The 25,404-nt window shown below is 41.7% G+C and overlaps 1 protein-coding gene across 17 annotated transcripts in view; it reads right to left on the bottom strand.

Moving 5' to 3' along the window:
- picalma (phosphatidylinositol binding clathrin assembly protein a) overlaps positions 1 to 21,897 on the bottom strand; it is a 50,141-nt gene extending 28,244 nt beyond the window's left edge. For 5 of the 17 annotated variants that reach the window (XM_072658253.1, XM_072658261.1, XM_072658262.1 and 2 more), the window contains exons 1-4: positions 21,643 to 21,883; positions 21,211 to 21,441; positions 1,653 to 1,795; positions 131 to 206 (exon numbers count right to left, since the gene is read on the bottom strand). In XM_072658253.1, the coding sequence (XP_072514354.1) occupies positions 131 to 206; positions 1,653 to 1,795; positions 21,211 to 21,340 (349 nt within the window). In that variant the 5' untranslated portion in view covers positions 21,341 to 21,441; positions 21,643 to 21,883. Of the gene's footprint in view, positions 1 to 130; positions 207 to 1,652; positions 1,796 to 21,210; positions 21,442 to 21,642 lie in introns of all 17 variants that reach the window. The other 12 variants (XM_072658259.1, XM_072658260.1, XM_072658263.1 and 9 more) reach the window with 10 other exon arrangements.
- Positions 21,898 to 25,404: the final 3,507 nt, after the last annotated feature.

The following is a 25,404-nucleotide window of genomic DNA, read 5'->3' as shown; positions in this document are numbered from 1 at the left end:
TGCAGGCCTGCAAGGCTGATTTACAGGGGAACCCAAATAGAGCTTGTAGTTGAACTTTTAGATACTGGAATTTGAGTTGCTGGCATTAGCAAGACTGCATGGGGAGGGGGGGAGGTGGAAAGGCACCTACCTTGCAAGCCACTTTTGTCCAAAAAATTACTGAGGTTGAATAATGTGTTCCTGGAAGCCAAGTACTGAATAAATCGCTGTGAACATACAGGGGTGGAAAAAAGGTAGTGTTACTCTGAGGTTACAGAGATGCTGTAAAACAGTAACAATTAAAAATGTGGTGAGATAAGATGTGGACTGTGGCCTTCTCCTTACAACAAGGACAATCCATTTACATGGGATCCCAACTACACAGACCACAGAAAACAAGTGGGTAATAACATGGCAGTTCTAAATTCAACCAAAAACCAACAAAGAATATGATCTGAAAACCTGATACCCAAAACATGTCGTTTCATAACTGATTAAATGTATGAGCAATAAAAATTAAAAGTCAAGCATACACATACAAGATAAGCACTAATAATCGCAATACACAAGTACAGCATCAGCCAAACCACACAAGCCACATAGATCCTGAACAGTAGGCCACAACTGACAGACTGAGAAACAGAAGGGCCAAAGAATATTGCATAAACAACCCAAATTTTAATAACTTATATCATTAATACAATGCTCAACTGGCATGTGTGTATAGTGAATACTTTATAACTAGTTTGGAAAGCAACTAAATCAGTTTTCAGAACTACCAAGACCGCATTTACCCTGATCACTTCATGTGATTAGTATCTGGATTGTATTTTGATCTGATTTTAGCCACATGCATTTACACTTAGCAGCCTAATGCATCTCCAGTTGGACTGAAATCTAAATATGCATATTCCGCTAATTGCACGATAGTTACTAGTGGTTTTTCGGTTGCACTGGGAGGGGGTTTCGTTGTCGAATGGGTCTGGAAGGAACAGATGTGTTTACATTGCTAAAACATGAGCCTCAAATTAGTCTCAGACCACCTCATGAAGTGGTTTAAATAATCAGATTTGAGATGGTTTTAAATGTGACTTGGAAGCGCATTGTCCTGATAATCAAGACGGATGTGACCAGGTGTAAACAGGGTATTGAAAAAGTAAAACTATCAAACCACAGCTGCACATATGTGGATATTTTGAAGGACATTCAATAATAATACAAATAAATAAATAAAATGACTAAAACTCCAGCCCAGTAGGGGGCAACAATACCTCATTAAATTTGAGGTCAACTGTCAAGAAAACAGCAAGCATGCAGAAGGTGTAATGGTGCAAAGCTGAACCAGACTTCTCACAAAAGTAATTCCTGCTAACATAACAGGCTTGTTTCACTTGTACACGTCTATAATTTGGTGTCTCAGCCAGATTCAGGTCAGATTTCCAATGCAGAAGACTTCGAAGTGAGTGCACTTGTTGCTCTTTTCCAACTCAATTTGAATTATGGATGCACTTTATTTTCCAGGCTTCAAGCTGTTACAACTGTTCTTATTAATAACTTGCATGTTATTGTTGTCCATTTTTAGACATGACAGTGAGAAAGCAAGAGGAAATTATGTGCATTTATATGTTCCACCAAACTATTCATGGGTTTGTACAAGCGTGTGCTTAACTGACCTCGTTGCCATAAACCATGAGGTGGTGCGTGGTGATCAGGGATTTGAAGACTACCACCCAGCTGGTGTTGGTTGTGCGCTCGAACAGCGTATCTGCCAGCTGAGGGATGTTCACATTCATTTCATTCGTACACTGGATCAGATCTGGGGAGGCAGACAGACAGACAGACAGATCATTTTAAAGTCAAACTGTTTGCACACCAATGTTCACAGTAATATCATATATGCCTGATGCAAAATGCTCCAAATCTCAAGGGCTTTGGGCCAGGCTTCAGTTCCTCCTTCTAGTCTATATTTACTGGGGCAACTTCTGTAGTTGGTATAACCTTACCAGAAAGAGCAGAGCAGTAACATGCTGCTGATGGCATAAGCAAACAAGCTTTTTGTAAATAAAGGCCGCAAAATGTGCCAGCATTTTGAGGGGTGACTGACCTGAAATGTACGAACCAGAAACAATACATTCTGCACTGTAAAATGTTTGGTCAAACAAAACCCACCCGTGTTTCAGTTTCTATACTAGCAACAAGTTTTTTTTTTCCCTTTTTATTTGCTATAAAATGACACTGTTAATCAAAGTTTAATACCATTACGCTCTCTTACTTGAACTTCACATAAGGCTATCAGTAAATGCGATTTCTTCAATCTTACTATATTTATCTGTGACCCAGATCATGGCCGATACCAAAACTAAAATTAAAATGGTAAAAAATCAGGATTTATTTATTAGCATGCACTGTGTAGGCAAGACAGATTTGGTACCGCCACCTTCTGTTGGCGCAACAGAAGATTCTACCACCAGCAGCAACAAAAGCAACACACTTTAATAACAACAAGATGTAAAAAGAGAATGGAGAACAAAAAAAATATTAATAATAATTATAATAATAATACAAAATAAAACAAAAATAAATGAAAGTTTTAAACTACACCTCTTCCCCTGTAGGAGTGGCCTAATTTAGAGCCATAGTAACTCTTCTACAGGTATGAAGGGCTTTTCTTCACTGTGACCATTCAAGTAGAGTTATCCTGTGTGTGTGTGTGTGTGTGTGTGTGTGTGTGTGTGTGTGTGTGTGTGTGTGTGTGTGTGTGTGTGTGTGTGTAAGTGAGTATGTGTGAGAGAGAGAGAGAGAGAGAGAGAGAAAATGAGAGGCTATGCTTTAAGTGTTTGGCTCAGCTCCATAGCCATCTGGAGTGAGAAAGCAATAGTGAGAGGGGGAGAAAACAAATGAAGGAGATAGTGAGAGAGAAAGCATACTAGAGAATGTGAGTGCAGCAGCAGCAGCAGCAGCATCATCATGAGATTCTCCATTCAGTTCATGATCGTTTTGGGCTGGGAACCGCTGCTTATTTCTAATCTGTTCATTAGCATGTAACCAGTAATGACAGACTAAAATATTCAACAATGATGAATACAGTGGAGGACATGATTAATACCACCACCATCAGCTTATCTGAGATAAAACCAATAAGTCACTGTACTACAGACACACACACAAAAAAAACAAAAAAAAAAACAAAAAACTGACTGACAGCAACACTACAGTGCAGAAATATGATTCCAACACTGAATCTGTAGAGTCCGCCCTTTCGCTTATAGTTCATTGCCAGATCATAAGTGACTCACATCCGGACTTACAAGGCTGTGAAGACTCGTACTAGTCTCTGCCTCTATGTAATCGATGGATTTGCACACCTTGGATGGATCTATGCTTTGTGTGAAACTAACCAAAAGAACTCAAATGTCTGTCCGTTTAGAACCCTGGCAAACCCATTTCAAGCACCAAAACAGTCTGCCCACATGAGTGAAAGGGATGCTTACACAAGCAATATGAAGAATTTCTAAAAATTAGACTTCAGTTTTTCAGGTTTAGGCTCAGAGTATCTACGTGGTGCTCTAGCTCACATGGGGTCTCATTATAGAGAGCGGAGACTGCACGAAAATCTCATGTGCAAGTGTCTTAAGACTTGAGGGTTACAAAATTGAAGCCCCCCCCCTAACGTTAAATACTTTCCTTTTGCTGATGCATTGTGTCCATTTCGAGTTATCAAATAAACACTGTATTAAATATTGTGTAAACATATTTACAAATCGTGACTATTTTTGCAGCGTTGCCAACCGCCAATGTGTGGATACACAGATTACAGATGCAGAAATCCTCAGGCTCTTAATTCTTGTTGCTAAATCCAAAAATCCTTTTCCCACCAAACACCATGTACTTTGGGGATGTTTTACAAACTGGCAGAGTGTAAGAAACGGTCACAAAGAGGCACTAATTGCAGTGCAGCTATGAAGGCTTAGCAGTGATTTTCTCTAGTTTTCTTTGAAGCGAGAGAGCAGTATGTTTATGTTTATTTGAGATGGGTGTACATGGGTGGTCCGTAGAGTACCTTTTCCATCATTGGCCGCATTCTCTATTCAAACTCACACAAAAGCGCCAGCCACATGACAACAAAAAGCCTTTGAGAGCCAACAGAACTCTCCTGCATGAAGGGAGGGGACAGTTTACAGGCATCCACAGTCTTTACTATACATACTCTCACTACTAGAACGAGACATGTCGATCAATCAGCAGCGATCATCAAAAAAATTCAGTACCCTGTCAATACTTTCAAGACACTGGATTAAACAAACTGTTAAGCACACCTTGAAGACAAATAACTGTACTATTACTTTTGGATAGGATTTATGGTACAGAGTGCACATCCACACCTCAAAAACCATCAGGCTAACCCAGGTTTCTTTCGATTAATTCTGCACAGCTGCGCACTAGGAAGTTCCACCTAGTGCTGCACAGTCCTTGCCACTGCCTGTAGTCTATTAAACAGTGAAGTGTAAACGTTAGCATGTGGATGCGTTTTAATATACGCTTTAGCTGTCCAAAACACACTGACCCGGCATCCTACAAGCCACCATTTTCACAAGTTAAAATAAAAAGGACAAAATATCAGAAACACTTGTTTACTTTCAGTGTTTTTACTTTAAAACAGAGCACGGAATGATAAAGAATAAAGACAGACCAAACCGAATGTCGGCTAGGACTAGACTAGGACCAGCGAGAGACAGAGCGAGATAGAAGGAGGCAAGAAAAGGTGCGGGAGACAAGACTACAGGTATCATAGCATGCCCTTGAACAACTGCAATAACCACAAAAACCATGCATATCCAATGAATTACTGTGCTTTTCAAGCGCATGTCGGGCAGCAAGTTTCTCAGAAGTGAAACTCATTCATTTGAGAAGTTGCAAAATCATGTGCCGCGACTGCAGATGTTTAAAACGATGTTAGTAGTAGAATTAAAATGTACAAATATGACATTTGATATTTTACTGCTGATTAACTGTTTACGCTACAACTCTGAGGGTTTTCATGTGGTGCTTCCTGGTGGGCCACCCACTTGAATGCAGCATTACAGCTTTAAATCCTTGGGTGGCATGTACGATTGTGAAATTACCAGTGTTGCCATAACAGTATGTACAAATACACACACCGTTACACCCCTACTTTTTGATGGCTTTTTTTTTTTTTTGGGGGGGGGGGGGCCATATCATCCAATCCTACATATGACAACCTGCGATTTAAATAAATAAATAAATAAATGTTCTATCAAACACAGAAAAACTAAATTCTACAATTTTGAAACATGCATCAAAAGCAAAAGAAAAAACATTTGCATTTGGTTTTTACATTTCTTAAGAACAGTTGGTGAATAAGTCCAACCGTTTCCTAACTAAACGTTTGACTGATGCCCTCCACTAGATAATCAATAGCCGTAAAAAGGAGGTGTACGATCAGCAACCAGCCAATTTATTAGGCTAAATTTTATAGATCTGTGTTGCAGTTGCCAGTTTATCCCATTAAAGAGCAAACAATATTATTCATATTGTGACTTTAGATACTGGATCAAGTACTGTAGTACATTTAGACGTGCAGTGTGTGTTCAGTGTAGGGTTTTTTTTTTTTGGTTTTTTTTTTTTAAATAACCAGTCAAATTCCTGCATTTGCACACTTCCAGCTCATACTTCTCAGCGGACTGTCAGTCAGCAGTGTGCAGAGAGAGCACACACACACACTTAAAAAGAGCCTGCCAGAGCTGCTACCCATGTGACAGTCACATGACAAAGCAGGCTTTCAGGGTCACATGACCAGCCCCTCCTTGCCCGAGTGGAGACACATGACTTCATTGATTTAAATCTCTCAGTGTTCCTTCTTACTTCACTACAGTGAGAGAGAGAGAGAGAGAGAGAGAGAGAGAGAGAGAGAGAGAGAGAGAGAGAGAGAGAGAGAACTTTGTAGAGGATTTTCTGATGCAGTCAGCGAGCTGTACTCAAATGGACGTTCAGGCTGGATCCCATGGATCTCTCGGTGCAACATGAGCACAGAAATGTGCATTACAGCAGAAGCATTTACTCTACATAGAATGCAGCCCACTGCACTAGCTGTCACTCTAATAACATTTCTTCACAGGAACAATTCCTGAAATAACAGCAAATCCACATGATTACCATTTAAAACCGCATGTGTGTTTGAATTCTGACGTAAACATTCAATTTCTCCAGTTCTCTAATTAAACACTACATGACCTGGTTTTGAACTGTGCAACAAAATAGTTTTCATTGGCTGCTGCACCAATACTGAAGTGCCTTCAGGAACAAACAATAAAAAAAAATGTCAGCTATCTGACTGTGTCCATAAATCTCTCACCAAATTTCACTTTACTAGAATGTTGACAGTGGCTTCCACTATAATGAAGGGGAAGCCACAGTGCTGCCTTTTCCGAATGTTAAGCAGAAACTCAGAAGCTCAGAGGCAAAAGCAAGGCAGGTTTAGCCAGTTCTGGGTTTTTTCGCTCTTACCAGGTATTTAGATTAGAGATGGTTGCGAGATTAACTGCGCTGCACCATGAGGACCTGATAAGCAGCACATTTTATTGCTTTTGCTGGTTCCAATTCTGGTTCACACTGAGCGCCATAAGCAGCCGGAGCCAGAGACAGCATATACAGCAGTATAGTATTCTGAACCAGTCAGTTGGTAGTAATGATTTGTAAAAGAAAAAAAGGCTGCAGTAATTAAAGGTATTTTTTTTTTTATAAATGTACAGCTTAACATTTCAAAACCTTGGCTCAGATTTTCCATGTTAGAAGAGACACCCTTTACATTCCCCAAGACACAGAGCAGCATCCATGTAGCACTGATACTGATGCACATGACTGGAAATGACTGCAGGGGAAAGTCAGGCTTAATGTAACATTTATAAATCAATCACTTGCCAAACAGAGTGCTGGCACTGCACAATGGCAATCTGATAAATATTACAGTAACTTTACTTGGAGTCATGAATCAAAGTGGGGGAGAAGAAAGAGCAGCTCTACGCTGGTTATTTTACACAAGCTAACCAGCCTGATGAGAGGTCACTTAACCAGTGTGCAATGTGAATGCCTTTGAATATTTGCTGTACTGCCTCATGTCACGGCAAAACTCTGTAGCATCTTTATTTTTAAGAGTTTAGCAGGCAAAGTGTTGAATAAGCTCTGAGAGTTCTTCCATGAAGAACGCTGTGTAATAGAGATGAGTGTGAGGAACCTTCAGAAAACTTAAAGAACCTTCTCTTGGGCTAAAGAAGCAACATATTCACAAATTATGAACTTGGCTGCTGGACACTGGCACAGACTGGGATGGACTGAGGTCATGGAGGTGGAGACTGTGTTAAAATGCATGAGTTATGGCCAGCACTTCATCGATTTGCGTACACATACAGAACTTGGCCAAAGAGTATATTAGGGAGAAGACTTCAGAGGACGTTTGAAGCAAACCCATTTTGTGTTGAGACCACTTTGCTGTTGGTCCTCCCTTCTGGATGTCTGCAGATCTTCTGATGGCATCAAAATCTAATTTCTTTTTGGGGGTTTTAAGGGACAGAATATACTACAATATATTTTATTTTATGGTCGGCTCTTTGTTACAATGATGGCTCTGCACTCAGTCAAGCAGATGCCAGAACAGGAGCTGGATGGAGGTTCTGCCAAAAACACCTTTAAAAGATGTGGAATGGCATTTTTGGCTGTTCTTGCAGGTCTTGCTATTAAAGAGGCAGAAAAGACTGACTCAGCAAGCGGATGCCTCGCACATCCTACAGCTCATGACAGGAAACTGAATCGACATGAATTTCTAAAAACATGAGCAAAATAAATGATGACAGGAAAATCTGGGATCTGCACCCCCAGAGACTGACCAGAACAGGGAAAGACAAAGACAGTCTGACCGACTAGCCTTGATTCACTTAAAGTAACTCCAGTACTAAACTGCCACTACGGTTCAGGCATGACCAGGGTCACAATGCAATAAGAACCGTTTAATGGCCAACTTGAATACACTCCAGTACTGGCCTTAATGCCAGATGCAACCCAGATTTCTAGCTAGCAACTGATTGACATACACTACATGGACAAACGTATTGGGACACCTACACATTATACCTACAGAAGCTTTTATTACACCCCATTCTAAAGCCATACTTATGAATATGGAGCTGGTTCCCTTTTTGTAGCTCTAGCAGCAGGTTTGAAAATCTGCAGTTACGGATTCAGCAGAGCGATGAGCACCTCAGCGCTTGGGGTGTCCCAATGCTTTTGCCCATATAATGTAGCAGTTTTACTACATGGTCTGTTGGCAAGTAGGATTGGGTTAACCTATATGATCGGTATCCACAGGACCAAAATGCCACAGATTTCAGTGCCTCAATTTGGTGCCATTTATGCTAGAGCTATTGATTGACTTCTGGTGCTCTGAAAGACTCTACAGGCAACAGAAGCATTCCTGCATGTCAAGTTGCCATCGCTAATTAGCATCAGACTTGCTCTAATGGCAGCAAACACCAGCCATTATCTAGTAGCTAGTACCATAAACACTCTTAAAAAGCCAGAAGCTAAACAGCCTTTTGCCAAAAAAGTATTCAGAACTGGGACATGCAACAAATGTTTAAAAAACATGTAGTACAGTGGTGAATTACACCCCAGAACTGTTGGGAGAGCACATAATTAGAGAAGCAAATAATTAAAAAGCTAATTTAATTTAATATATATAAATATTAATAGCAAATATACAATAATGCTCAAAAACATGGATACTCACAGATTAGGCAAACAAAGCTAGGACTGACGTATAGAACAATACCATCAGGTATCATTTTGACGGTAAGCAAAAAGTTCTTGTAGTCAAAGTGCTGGATGTGGGGGAAAAAAAAAATGGGCAGGCGTGAAGACCTTCAAGAAGAGTTGAAGATGTTACCATGGCCTCCTCTCTCCCCAAGGATAGGAGGCAATTGAGCGTCTGTTGGGTGTTCTGGAAAGTCCAAACAGCAGCACCTTTACTTTGCAACTTACAGAATATAAAAGGATCCCAATACATACAGCCACACCTTTCTGTAATGAGAGATCTCCATAAATTGGACATTTTAAGGCATATGCATCAAACATACACACTGAATATGTGTTTCTACTCTAATTGTAAGCATAACTGAGAAGATTATCACACAGAAAAAACAACTGATTCACCTGAACCAACTCAACCTTCGAAACACCACAGACAAACCACAGGCATGGTTTAATTCACTAGCAGATCACAAGAGTTTTGCCTGCCAAGAAAACTCCTGGTAGAGCCAGACAGAGTTCAGAGAGAGATTCCTGCACTCCCTCCCTCCTCCTCCTCCTCCTCCTCCTCCGCTCTGGGCAGTATAGGCTTGTTAATGAGGGCAGGGGAGAGGAAAGCATTAGAAGGAGAGCGCTCCCCTGCCTCCCCTGAGCTTCACAAGCTCATGGAGGGTGAAGAGGGACAGCTGCTCTGAGGAGAAAGAACCCGTCACACACACTCTTCGCTTTAGCTAAACTCAGTCAGTGGGGCCTAAATAGGTCGATAGCAAGAGAGGAGTCTTTCAGGCCAGATGCAATGCCCTCCTACCACAGTCTGGACCAAAGGACGTCCACATTTCAGTCTTCTAGTCCAGGTATTTCTCTCTAAAACAAGAACTTCTTATTGGGTCAGTGTTGATCTAGCAAGACGGAGAAGGCATCATTTGTGTTTTATATATCAGGAACTTGCTATAATCAGAGAGGACGGGCGCACATTTTTAGTCACTTCATATTAAACTCAGCCTTTTGGTTGCGTTTTAAGTGTTAAACTATTGAACAAAATCGGAACCCAGTCTGATCAAATCAGTATGCAGGATCCAAAGCTATTCTCCTTATTAAAAGTCAGTAAAGCATCAACATGATTGAGGTTTAGAGCTGCACAAGGACCAGATCAGTGAGTAACGATACTCTAAGCAGTGCAGTCCTGCTCAAGAATTCACAGACTCTCACAGCAAGAGTTCAGACTTCAACTTCATTTCAAATGTGGTTGATTCCAAAAAAAGCAAAGCACATGTTTGATCAGTCACCTCTTATAACCTTCCCCAGGCAAAAGACTAGTCCAATAACTTCATCAAAATGGAGGAAAAACCTAAATTAAGAACATGATACTCCACAAACCGTCAACAAACCACAGACAGAAATGTTTGGTTCCACATCGGATTATTTAAACTCAATCTAAACATCCACCACGCCACAACACAAGACCCAAAATGAGTAACGCTAGAAAACTGCACATTTCTCCACCATTTCCGCACTGCATGCAATAGCTGGCATCTCGCAAAAGCGAGCAGTGGCGTTTTTCCTGATTAAGGCTGGTCTTAATGGCACAGTCTCCTGCCATCACTCCCATCTCCTGTTTAATCAGCTCCCGACATTTTTCTGATTTATGTAATAACTTCCTGTTGGCTGTTTACATTACGAATAGCTGACAATCTAAAAGAATGCAGGAAGCGCTGTTCTTTTTTCCCCCCCTCCTCTCCTCCTTCTAGGCTCACTGGGTTCATCCTGAACACGCAGTGTAGAGTCCTGGGACTGTATTACAGAGCAAAGTGCTAATGCATGAGCAGTTAGTGCTTTTCATATCCTAAAGAATATGCATAAGGAGGAGGAAAAATAGACCACAAAGCTGTGGTCAGCATCCTTCAGTCCAAGTCCCGGAAGCTTGAGCTACGAGTGTCCTATTCTTCACAAGACAGCTGCTAATACTGCTTTTAGCCATGCCACAGCCATTCATCCATTTTCACAGATCACAGTATGTCTCAGTGTCAGTATGTCAAAGAGACTTACTCAACGAATCAACACTCTGATTCTGACATGCAGTTTGACTGCTGCTATAATAGACCGGTGGTATCAAAGCACACAAACTATGTAGAAGAGACACCACTTTTCCTTTTCCAAACACTGAAGCTTTGAGCATCTGCCAACACGGATATGATTTGTATAAACTGCAAAGCTTTAAAGGTGAACTAAGGTTCTCTTGACTTCCAAGGTGGTGATTTTTGTTCAGGTGTCGCTGCACAGAACAGTGCCCCACCACTTTAGAGTTTGATAAATCTTCCAGGTCTTTTACAGTCAAACAGGACTATGGAGACCTGAGATTTGCCTTTCTAGACATCGATAATTTCTCTCAGAAAGCCTCGTGGGGCGTTTTCACTTATAGTAATTTTTTAAAAGGAACTCTGGATCTCAGGCCACTTCTTGTTCACACAACTGATTTAGAACTCAAACCCCGGCTACAGAACACAAGGGACCTCTGCAGGGTTAGCACATGCACCTGTTCCAAAATTTTAATCTAGTTCCTCAAAGAAAGAACGCGTCCATCGGAGCAGGTGGACAGTCCACGGTCACATGTATTTATGTACTTTTTATGAGAAACTGCAGCACCATTCTGTTGTATCCACATGCAGTCAGTCTTTTCAAATTGTTTTTAAATCCTTGAGAATTCTAGATATCTATGACAAGCCACGTCAAATGAAACGCAAAGCAGACCAAGGCCACTTTGTTTGCACAATGCAAAAAAAAATTAATAAAATAATAATAAATAAAAGAATTCAAGCAGACTATATAATGCACCACAAACAAACCATACCAAGACCTTCTTGGAAGGTGGGCTCAGTTTGGCTCCTTTTTAGGGCCATTAAGAGGGTCTGAGTTTGTCTGAGGTGTTTACACGTGTAAAAGAAACCATGACTCCGTGTCTAATTTAATTTCAGGTGCTAAAACAGACCCCCTTAGCCTTCCACACTTGACCGCTCGACACTTGACTTGACCACTCCTGTTCTCTGCCATCTTTTACTGCTTTCTTATAGCAGTCTCCTGCTTTGTGAACAACAAATTATTTACATTTTCTTTACTAAACAACTCCTTAGCCCATGGGCCAATTTTCTACATGCAGAGTCATCAGTGGTACATCAAAAAATAAATAAATAAATAAATAAATAAATCTCTTTGGAGACCATTTTGCTTATATGCTTATATGCTATATGATCCTTTTCACAGTAAAAATAACCATGACTTAACCACCAAAAGTAATCATGCTGGTTTTAGATCGACTCCTCTTAAAGCTATGTTTAAACAATGGCTCAGGCATCAGACAGTGTATTTAGAGCCATTGGGTTTGACCATTTTCTGTGACACAGCTTTTTTAGGCTTTACACTCTTTAGATATCTGATACTCATCATGGCACATTATGAACAAGTCTGACTAAGCTTCACAAGAACCGAGCATTTCACACCAAATCTCTCTGAATGGGAAAAGAGGAAAAGAAAAGTACTTCACTTGAGATAAGCATCTAAAAGAAGGCCCTAGTGCTCAAACTACCCAAACACTTTACTACTCCAGAAGAAATACAGCGCTAACGTCACATCACACAGACCTGCACGTACAAACAAGACTAAACTTTTCCAGTTTCCAGAAAACAAGTGCCACATGCCAGGAAGCAAATCTGTAAAGAGTACATGTTCTCTTATACAAACTGCAGCTCAAGGTCTTCTTTCTCCCTCTATGTTCCATAAGCAGATAACACAAGGAGTGTTGAGCGACTCTTAACCAGCCAATAACTTCAGCTTTATGGCCTAATTCTCAGCGTTATCTCTGGGAGAAGTGGCTAAGTAGGACAGCATAACCTTCCTCCGTCTGCGGGTTTTGGGGTTGATGCGATTGGCGCTGTTGTGCAGAGATCACTCAAAACCCTGGGGGGGCCAGAGAGGATCCTCGCTAACAGCTGTGCGGTGTAATACGGCACCACCAGAGCTTAAAGCCACGGAGAGAATCACAATGCAACGTGTCCGTAACGTGCAGCGCACATACCCAGGCATGGAGGAGCACTTAAACGCAGAGTGCAGGGCTGGAACTGCTCTATGCTCCAAGTGATTAAAGCTACCACACACACACACACACACACACACACACTTTTGTCATTAGGGAATATTGTTGTCGTAAAGGTGTGTACATATTCTGCACTTTTGGTAGCTACTGACCACTGTTATACTACTGACACCTCACAAGATCTGACCCAGTTGCCTGGCCATCAAAGTTGCTCAGATCCTCACACTCCAGCACATCAATGTTGAAACCTGACCCACTCAAACAGTGCAAGCTGAAATCAACGGGTGATCAAAATCTCCAACAGCCCTGCGGAAGCCATAACAGCTGGAATCGAGCCTCCCCCAAAAATGAGTCACGATATGACGGAACATTCATCTTGCTACATTTCCCTCCCAAGTGGAAGAACAAGGCAGGAGGGGGAAAATAAATAAATAAATAAAGAAAAATAAATAATACAGCAGCCGAGGTTAGTGTTGCTGTAGTAGTAGAGTGCTTTTATCGCCAACAGAAAGAAAAGCAGGCCCAGCAAGCGATCTGGATCCAGATATTGATCACAAAAGCTTTTCACATCTGTACTGGAGTCTATTCACCCACACACTCACTGCAGAGTGCAGCTGAGGGTCAGCAATCTGCTTTGACAGGCAGTCATTGGACGCATGGTCACATGCCCCGTCCATGGCTGTCCCATACAGGTACACGGGTCTGAAATGAAGCTGGTTTCTGTAAAGACATTTGCTCAGCCTACTTTGAATTCACTTGTGTTGTGTTGAAGGTTTCCATATAAAACATGTTATAAAAATGTAAAAAAAAAAAAAAAAAGAAAAAAAAAAAAAAAAAAAGAAATAATAATAATAATAATTTTTAAAAAAAGATGCATGATGCATATAAAATAAGACTGACTGGCTGTGTAACTCAACAAAACAGCCAGGCAAGGTTCAAAGGTAGCGGTCTCATTTTTACTACCTTTAGATAACATGTGTAATTTGCTTACCCAACCTAAGAATTCGGCCTGCCTTCATCTGCAATCAACCTTTCAAAAATAATAATAATAATAATAATTTAAAAAAAGTAAAAAAAAAAAATAACCCCCCCCCCATCATATCTGACAAGATCATTGCCAGTATGGATTTATGACATTTCACAATGTTCCAATACACAGCATTACCACTGGGCTGAAACAGGAAACGGTGAAAGAGCCATTTACCAAGACAAAGGCAGTGCACTGCACTTAAGGAACGCCTGAACAGGAAGATCGCCATTAACTGTGCAATTTAGTCAATGATTAGGTTTAATCTATTGCCTGCAAATCACCCCAGATAAAGACCAGCACAGGTAGCCAGGGCTATGTCAGTACCGTAGATTCAATGTATGCATGCGTGCTGTTTCAGGGGCTTAGGAGTTATTTTCACATTACAGACAGAAACAGATCACTTACATCTATTAACGTAAACTGTCAAGACAGCCAAATCCGAGCTGAGCAAATCAGAAACAGAATGTAAAGGCAGCCCAGGCACATGGTGCTATACAAATAAGCAACAAGGCGCTGTCTGGGCAGCTGTATGATTATTACATGATTAGAGCCATCCATGTATCTTTCAATCAGTGGTTACAAACTGAAACTGGTTCTGGAGAACTAGACTTCTGATTGGTGTAGAGACTTAAACAAGATATGTGACCGGTCTGGAGAGGTCGAGTTTGTATGCATATTAAGTTTCACTCTGCTGCTACTGGGGGAAAAAAAATAAAATAAATAAATAAATAGCCTAAGAAAAGTGTCAACAACACATTGTTAAGTCTGTGACTAAGAATACTAAGCTAATGTGGCTGTAAACACTCTAGCTAATCCAATAAGAAAAATACATGTTTTTATTCTGACAAACGCAACACTTTCACATTCAAAGAGAGTAGAAAATACTTGAATAAAAGGGAATTCCATGTCAGCATCAAACATTGTACTGGTTAGCTCATTCAGCTTATTAGTTACTCTGTGGTTAACCCTCTGGAGTCTGATGGCATTTTCTCAATTTTTCACCTTGTAATCACCTTTAAATGCACTTGCATATATGAAAGAAACCCACTTTTTAAATTCAAAACGTTCAGAACAATCTATACTCCAACTACAGCAACACCCCACTGAGCACTGCATGAAAACTGAAACCCGATTTTAGAAATATTTCCTGCAAGATCATACCCTGGGTTTACCCAGTCTTAGCTTCAGAAATGTAGGAGAACTTCTGAATAAAAATACTATAAAAACAAGAGGCAGAAGACACGATTGAGCAGCCATTGGTCGGTTTCACACAAACCCACTGGCAGGCTCACGAATCCACCAATTACATGAGAGGTAGATGACAGACACACAAATCCACCAGTCAGAAATGAGTCGCTCATTTTTACAGCCCTGTAACTTCAGAGGAGTCACATACAATAGGTCAATAGGACAATTGATTCTACAGATTCCGGAAATTAACCACATTTCTGTGACGTATTAATTAAAGAATTTAATAGACATAGAAAAACATTGCATTTGACGCACAAAAGTGTTCATAGAGTCTAGAGGGTTCACCAAAATGTTAACTTTTACATTAAGAGGAATATTAATTTGTTGAAATGCACAGCTGTCCATCAGAGGTATTCACATATGGACCTTGAATCCAGTTTCCTGTCCTGGACTTTGTAATCCTTGGTAGGTGTGATACTACGTGTACAATTTATTACATTAACTGTTCCCTTAACTTCCTGCAAGAACAAAATCCTGGACTGGAAACTGGATTCAGTCTGGCCTAAACTAACTCAATTTTGAAAATGGTCTCTCTTAGAAGTTGTTTTCTAAGAACATGTTTACCCTTCTTTTAAGTAGAGAGAGAACACAGTTACCCCCTAAATTATACTACCCTAAGCTGCATATGTGGCCCTCAAGCATTACAGTTGACATCACCTAATGCCAAAGAGAACCTCATCAATAACAGAGCTGAAGCTAAATTGTCTTGACTGGTTTTTGCAGTTTGCTGAAGGCTCCCTATCCTCAGGTTTGAATTATTCAAATAGTCTGTGCGCTAAAGCATCTGTGTCCCTCCATACCACACAGATAAAAGGTTAAAGCAATGAGATCTCATTTTAATAACAGGAAGAGTTTGTGAATCAGCTGCAATTACTGCACACAGATATCCAGCAAGGAGCACAATGACTGATTATGCACAAGGCAAGCGGTAAGGGGGGAGGGTCTCATTTTCCAGCACCAAAACTTCCTCAATCAACGTGTGTTACAGTCTCAACAAATTCTAGGAAGCTTCCATCACGCAGCAGAACTGAGTCATATGAATGAGAGGCCAGAATAAGCCACTGTGATCCTATAGAACATGCTTACGCAGCACTGCAGGACGGGAGAGGCTCGCTAGCAGCACTCAGGCAGCACCTAAAGCACCGGAATGGAGCAACGCTTAGCAATATGATCTCTAGTGTAGCTTTCTTTTAAGGCTATGACAGACACAAATGACTGAGGCACGGCAGACAGGCAACTGTAGCACTAGGCAGTGGCAATGGAATTCCTCCCCCTACCAATATACTTCTCCGAGCTCTTCCTCAAGCTGGGGATACAGATCTTGGTCAGAACGAAGGCGACCATTGCTGCGTAACAGCCCCAGATCTCTTCCAAGATCCCGCATCATCATTTGGAGATATACCATTTCATGTCACGCTGCTGTTCATGCAAGCCCACCTGACAAAATTCCCTACATTCCAGGAAACAGACACGTCTCCGGAACGTCGGGAGGTCATTTTCGCACTCTCCTGCTACAAAGCCATGAACGCAGGGCTCTTTGCAGAGCATTTCACTGGGGAAATTCTTAAGTGCTGCAGAATTAGGATGAAGTTGGTCACACGGCACATTGCCAGGGTTAACAAATGCTCCTCTGCCTTATATATGGACTTTTAGCCCATTTCCCACAGCAAGTTACAAGTAGCAACGTCCACAGGAACAGTACTGGAATGCTTTAAGCACCGGAAACAATTACATCGTCCTGTGCAAAAAACAAAGCTATGCAACATAGCTAAAGTGAGCAGTCACATGTCACTAGCCATTCATCTATATATATATATAATTTTCCATTTATGGTGGGAGATATAAACACACGTTCAAAAATCTGCTTGTTGAATTCTGAGACAAAATAGGGTTGTAAATTGGCTTGTAAAACTGCCTCTGGGCATCTTTATTTTTTTTAGTTAACTCATATGAAAAGCATGAAAAACTCATTTAAGGACACTGATAGGTTCATTCCATTAAACGTCAGCTTCTGTTGATCAGCATGTTCCTGCACTGCTTTCTATGGGCTATAGCTGCATCTTCTATCAGCTACCCAGCACCAGAACCTCTCAGAGATTTAAATAGAGCTTCTCTTCTGGTGTGCGGTAACCTTTAACCAGCTGTTTTGGACTAAACAGAAATAATGATGGAGTACAGAGTGCAGACCGAGCATGACCACGGTTTTGATTAGCAGACCAAAATTCTCACTTATAACTAGATAATATGAGAAATTTCAAATTCAACAGCACCGCGCATTGGACAGCCTCTGGAGTGATATCATCTTTGGGAGATCACCTGACGTGATCCAAAGTCTCAGTCTGGGTTAGCTGACTCAACAGGATCACTGACGACATGTTCCTACAGACAGATGGTGCGTGTAGTACAGTTTAATAAGTAATTTAAAAAAAGGCTACAAAAATGACCAAATAAAATAAAAAAGGTGATGACTTTTCTCAGAAATGTTTAGAGGAGAACACTATGCACCGAGGATGGCAGGGAGGATCAGAACACGAACATCTACTTAGGTCAAAGTGTTTATATTAAGTTCTTGTAGAAAACAGCCAAACAATTGGTGGGCATTTTTGAGCAGGCTGGTCATTTAGGGGATAAGGGTAGCTCATGAGGAATGTTTTCTCTACCCCGGAAACCCAACCCAAATCAAAGGGCCAGGGGAGGGAGCAGGAGCGGGAGACGGAGACTGAGCCATATCTAATGTACAAATCAAACGGGGGGGGGGGGGGGGGGGGGGGGGGTTGAGACACACTGCTATTTCTGTCCCGAAGGAAACTCCGGCACAGAGCACACTGCCGTCCTGAAATACCTACAGCCCTCATAACCTTCCCCCAGAGCTCCCACTCACTCCACACCACAGACAGGCACGAGGCATGAATGGTCTAGAGCTTCAGAAGCTTTGGCCAACATTTCCAGGACTCAGGAATGTTAAAAATTAAAGCACCCACATTATGGGCTTCCTTCAATAAAATAAAGTGTGCCGTAAACACTGTTTTAATATGTATGGTTTACTTCCAAGTCCATTTAATCCACGTACAGAAATTAACACACAGTAATTACTTTTGCGTCACAAACCGAAAGTGTGTCGGCCTGTTCAACCTACTGAAGTTTAGTTCCACCCATTTATATTAAAGCTGTACAGACTGTTGCAGCCTGGACTGCTGTATGACTAAGGCAATATATGGGACAGCCAATCAGAAGAGTTAATTTGCAGAATCTTTTTAAAGGCACTGTAAAAGAAACAGCATGCTTAATTAGATGTGGTACATAAGCTCACAGGCTGTACATGAGGATCTCATTTTTAAGAAATAAAATACAGGACAAATATGGGATATGAGCCCTTTAAAAGGTGGGGGATACCTAAAATCTTCATTACTAATAAAATTAACATTAAAAAGAAAATAAAGAACTGACTGACTAATGATTGACCTCAAGCCATCTATTTGTTAGTATGCAGTCATGACAGTAACTACACCCTGTTTGTGGTTTATAGGCCCTTTATAATTGGTTAAAATACTCAATAACTGTTAACCTACATACAATTGCTCAGTGCTCCATTATTATTCATGTTACACGACCAGAAGACCATCATCACTGACTGACCACAATAACGGTAATATACTGCACATCACCATCACAGCATTATATTGTTCTGGTTAAATCACCCACCCTTATGGGATTTATAAGAGCTGAGAAAGGATTCGCTCACTAGAGTAGTCTTACTAAATAAATGACTGGTATGCTGTCCACTTACTCTATCAGTGAAGGACAACTCCCTATTCTCTGAAGCAGTCTATCGCCACACATGCCATGACTTACTTTGGAGCAAACGCTAAAAATAAATCTCTCCCCAAGAAACCAGTTTTATGGGGGCAGAGACTCTGAACCAAGAGTCTGGATGTAAATAGGCGACGTGTGGCAAGGTGCTCCTGATGTGGCAAGGCCTTTCGGTTTAGCACAAACGCTGATACTGAGCATAGATGTTAAACCAAAAAAAAAAACCCTGAACCCCGAACACCCACACATTGGCGATCACGTGAGGAACATACTACAAAAAAAAAATCTGCTCACAAGCACCACAAACTGTCAAACAAGCTCTAGAAACATATAGAAAGCATCAACGACATCCTAAAGATCTTCAAAGGTTCATCCTCAAATTTTATACAAGTACTGCCTGAGAAACGTAGAGGGAGAAGGAAGTCCAGAAGGACTCAATCAAGCTTACAGGAGAAAGAACTGCCAAACACCAACGTGTGTTTAGTTCAGGGACTGCTCGGACCTGCCTCTTGACTTTTTCTCCCACGGCAGCTGATACAGATCCGGAGCGCATGGGAATTTCTCAGCGGGCAGTAGGCAACAGTACCTGCTGAGGACAGCTGTCAACTGTAAATATTAATAGAGGATGTTAAATAAGATAAATAATAAGGATGAGCAATTATGATTATTCTGATATACATAATACATGCTGTTCCAAAATCAACAGATCTGTTTGTATCAACAGATAATTGCTTTAAAAATATATAATAATACTAATAATAGGACTGTTGAGTACACTAATATTTCAGACTGATATCTTATGAACATCCTTTTGTATCAAACTTTATAACAGCAATATGTTCAGGCGATGCTAGGCTGAGGATTTGGCTTCCGTCTGTAACTTATCCGTGCAGTGAACACACACATACACACCACTGAAACACACAGTGGCCATGAGCACACATGCCCGGAGCGGTGGGGAGCCATCGTTGTGGTGCCTGGGGAGCAGAGAGGACGAAGGGCCTTGCTCAAGGGCCCAACAGCCCTTGTATCGAACCCACAACCTTGTCATCAATAGCGAGGAGCTCAAACCGCAGAATTAACACCAATTATTAACAATCCATTTATATGACACGGCTCCGTAAAGTATAAAACGTGGTCGGATTACAAACCTAAAAGGCAACGCTGCACGTTTTCTTCACTATATCAAGGCTAAATTAGGAATACGAACAGCAGTACAGTCAATGCAGACGAAACCTCATTACACTGAATTTGACTAGACTTGATATGCAACTCCCATCTCCACAATACATCAAAACTTGATGAATGGACCAATCAGAAATGACATGGAATAAAACTTTTTACACTGATCTCTCTCTCCCCTGTAAAGATGCCACTCTTTACTGAAGGATGCCACACTTTACTGAAGGTGTTGGTAGGTCACACAGTGAGGACAAGTGGGCAAGGTAGAAGGGGCATCCTGCTACACTTCAACAGGTGGAACAACTTCCAAATCTTTCAGGTGACGCCACAGCACAGCACACACACACACAGCACCCGTACTCATCGTGCTGCAAGAGTCCAGCGCTAGCCGTCCCAAGTTACAGCAGAATACGGACCACAACAGATCTGTGCTGTCTAACGTGCCCAAACTGATATTAAGAGCCGGACAGATTACAGCTAAAGACAGAACCACGCACGGTCCAACTCAGGGACTCCTAGAGAATCAAGAGCCACTCTTTTCCCAGTCCTTCCCTCAAGTTGGGTATTTGCACCTGCTCTGAAAAAGTAAAGAAAGTAAAGATGGTAACAGAGAGCTGCCATCAGTGCAGGGGCTCCTCAGGTCATCTGCTCTGAGAGTCGTGATGGCTCTGGGCTACAAAAACACAACACCTCCCCAACAACACCCTGAAGACTCCTAAGTGAAGTGGAGACTCAGAGCTTGCACAACTCCGCATCCATAGGTGTCCTAATTAGGCAGCAGATGGACTCCCGTTTCAGGGTGGTTAATTATTCGTGGAGTGGTTGAATCATTAAATGGGTGGAAGGCTAGCTGAAGTAATCCCGCTGGCTAACAGCCTGCAAGCGCGTTTGTGTGACTGGCTACCTTTAAGGTGGGCATGGGCGAGATCTGGCAAGAGAAAGGAGGAATCCGAGGAGGACTGTGAGGGGGGGATCTTTAGGCCTCGGAGCAGGCGATTCCCGCTCCTCACCGCCGTTAAATACGAGACGTGTCGTGCTCGCTGCTCATACTCACAATCCAAGTGCTTCTTTTTTGGCCCCATAATCTCATGCGTGGTCGCCTTGCACACCGTCTTGGACACCGCAGAGCCGGTCACACTGTGCTGCGCCGCGGTTATCCGGTCCGTTATGCTTTGTCCAGACATCTTCTCGGTTCGGCAACGTTAACGAAGAGCCCCAAAACCGCGCACCGTCTCCTGGTAAATCCAATGTTAACGCCGGGGTCCACGTTTCCACGACCCGACCACTGAAAAGGGGGACAGAGGGGGAGAGAAGAATTAGCCAGACAACGGAGAGGAGAGGAGAGGAGAGGAGAGGGTGAGCTAGCTAAGTGTGCAGGTCTGCTCGGGCAGACTAAATGAAGTTTGGACTTCGCACAAGTGAGCTGAAGGAGAGGAGAGGAGAGGAGAGGAGAGTGAACGTTAGATAGACAGATAGCTATACATACCGAACGGCTGCTCTTCTGTCTCTCTCAGCTCCTCGCTCATGCACTGCCCCCTCTCTCTCTCTCTCTCTAACTTCCCCCTTTTCCTACTCTCCTCCGTCTCTCTGGCTCTCCTCTCCGGCCTCGCCTCCCCCTCGCTGGGTTTTAAAAGGACTGGAGGCTCGCAGGAAAATGGCGGGCCTGTTTCCTCTCCTCACTGGATCCTCCCAGAGGTTGGTGTGGTGGATGCTGCGCCGTCGCTGCCACACTCCGCCATGTTGGCTCAGCCCCGCAGTGGAGGTCGGTCGGGCCCGCCGGAGCTCCGCCTGTTCAGAGCCAACATGGCGCCTCATCCTCCGCAGCTGCTCGGCTTTATCTCCCAGTTCAGCTCCACGAGCGGCTCAGGCCACGTGACCAGCGTCACCCTGCCACAACTTTTACACTGCAGCCAGTCCCCGATACACTCTCTATAACTGACACCTACACCAACACACTCTCTATAACTGACACCTACACCAACACACTCTCTATAACTGACACCTACACCAACAACACACTAAATAACTGACACCTACACCAACACTCTCTCTATAACTGACAGATACACCAACAACACACTAAATAACTGACACCTACACCAACACTCTCTCTATAACTGACAGATACACCAACAACACACTAAATAACTGACACCTACACCAACAACACTCTATAACTGACACCTACACCAACAACACACTAAATAACTGACAGATACACCAACACTCTCTCTATAACTGACACCTACACCAACAACACACTAAATAACTGACACCTACACCAACACACTAAATAACTGACACCTACACCAACACACTCTCTATAACTGACAGATACACACACAACACACTAAATAACTGACACCTACACCAACAACACACTAAATAACTGACACCTACACCAACACTCTCTCTATAACTGACAGATACACCAACAACACACTAAATAACTGACACCTACACCAACACACTCTCTATAACTGACAGATACACCAACAACACACTAAATAACTGACACCTACACCAACAACACACTAAATAACTGACACCAACACACTCTCTATAACTGACAGATACACCAACAACACACTAAATAACTGACACCTACACCAACAACACACTCTCTATAACTGACAACTACACCAACAACACACTAAATAACTGACACCTACACCAACAACACACTCTCTTTAACTGACAGATACACCAACAACACACTAAATAACTGACACCAACAACACTCTCTCTATAACTGACAGATACACCAACAACACACTAAATAACTGACACCTACACCAACAACACACTCTCTTTAACTGACAGATACACCAACAACACACTAAATAACTGACACCAACAACACTCTCTCTATAACTGACAGATACACCAACAACACACTAAATAACTGACACCTACACCAACAACACTCTCTCTATAACTGACACCTACACCAACAACACTCTCTCTATAACTGACAGATACACCAACAACACACTAAATAACTGACAACTACACCAACAACACACTAAATAACTGACACCTACACCAACAACACACTCTCTATAACTGACAGATACACCAACAACACACTCTCTATAACTGACACCTACACCAACAACACACTCTCTATAACTGACAGATACACCAACAACACACTAAATAACTGACACCTACACCAACAACACACTCTATAACCGACAACTACACCAACAACACACTAAATAACTGACACCTACACCAACAACACACTCTCTTTAACTGACAGATACACCAACAACACACTAAATAACTGACAGATACACCAACAACACACTCTCTATAACTGACAGATACACCAACAACACTCTCTCTATAACTGACAGATACACCAACAACACACTAAATAACTGACACCTACACCAACAACACACTAAATAACTGACACCTACACCAACAACACTCTATAACTGACAGATACACCAACAACACACTAAATAACTGACACCTACACCAACAACACTCTATAACTGACACCTACACCAACAACACTCTCTCTATAACTGACAGATACACCAACAACACACTCTCTATAACTGACAGATACACCAAAAACACACTCTCTATAACTGACACCTACACCAACAACACTCTATAACTGACAGATACACCAACAACACACTCTCTATAACTGACAGATACACCAAAAACACACTCTCTATAACTGACACCTACACCAACAACACTCTATAACTGACAGATACACCAAAAACACACTCTCTATAACTGACAGATACACCAACAACACACTCTCTATAACTGACAGATACACCAACAACACACTCTCTATAACTGACACCTACACCAACAACACTCTCTCTATAACTGACAGATGCACCAACAACACACTAAATAACTGACACCTACACCAACACACTAAATAACTGACACCTACACCAACAACACACTAAATAACTGACACCTACACCAACAACACACTAAATAACTGACACCTACACCAACAACACACTAAATAACTGACACCTACACCAACAACACACTAAATAACTGACACCTACACCAACCACACTCTCTCTATAACTGACAGATACAGCAACAACACACTAAATAACTGACACCTACATCAACAACACACTAAATAACTGACAGATACACCAACAACACACTAAATAACTGACAACTACACCAACAACACACTCTCCATAACTGACGACTACACCAACAACACTCTCCATAACTGACAACTACACCAACAACACTCTAAATAACTGACAACTACACCAACAACACTCTCCATAACTGAAAACTACACCAACAACACACTCTCCATAACTGACACCTACACCAACACACTCTCCATAACTGACAACTACACCAACAACACACTCTCCATAACTGACACCTACACCAACAACACTCTAAATAACTGACAACTACACCAACAACACACTCTCCATAACTGACACCAACACACTCCATAACTGACAACTACACCAACACACTCTCTATAACTGATGACTACACCAACACACTCTAAATAACTGACAACTACACCAACACACTCCATAACTGACCGATACACCAACAACACTCTCTATAACTGACAACTACACCAACAACACTTCCCATAACTGGCAACTACAGCAACACACTCTCCATAACTGACAACTACACCAACACACTCTCTATTACTAAAAAACTACACCAACAAACTCTACATGACTGACACCTACACCAACACACTCTCTATTACTGACAACTACACCAACAACACTCTAAATTACTGACACCTACACCAACACACTCCATAACTGACCGATACACCAACAACACTCTCTATTACTGACAACTACACCAACACACTCTAAATAACTGACAACTACACCAACACACTCTCAATAACTGACAACTACACCAACACACTCTACATAACAGACAACCAAATCAACACACTCTCTATAACTGACAACTACACCAACACATTCTACATAACAGACAACTACAGCAACACACTCTCCATAACTGACAACTACACCAACACACTCTATTACTGAAAACTACACCAACCCAACAACACACTCTCTGATGTACTGATGAACCATTGTAGTATTACACCTTCTATAGAAAAATGACATTATATTATATTATTATATCATATTATATTGTATTATAATTATATTCAAAATACACTCTCTTTTTACACTCTCTCTTTGATACAGCCAGTGTCCCACTACTAGCACTACTACTGCGC

Source organism: Salminus brasiliensis, chromosome 16 (assembly GCF_030463535.1).
Source record: "Salminus brasiliensis chromosome 16, fSalBra1.hap2, whole genome shotgun sequence".
In the NCBI taxonomy this organism is placed as follows: domain Eukaryota; kingdom Metazoa; phylum Chordata; class Actinopteri; order Characiformes; family Bryconidae; genus Salminus; species Salminus brasiliensis.
This window is presented reverse-complemented; position numbering and strand designations above follow the sequence as displayed.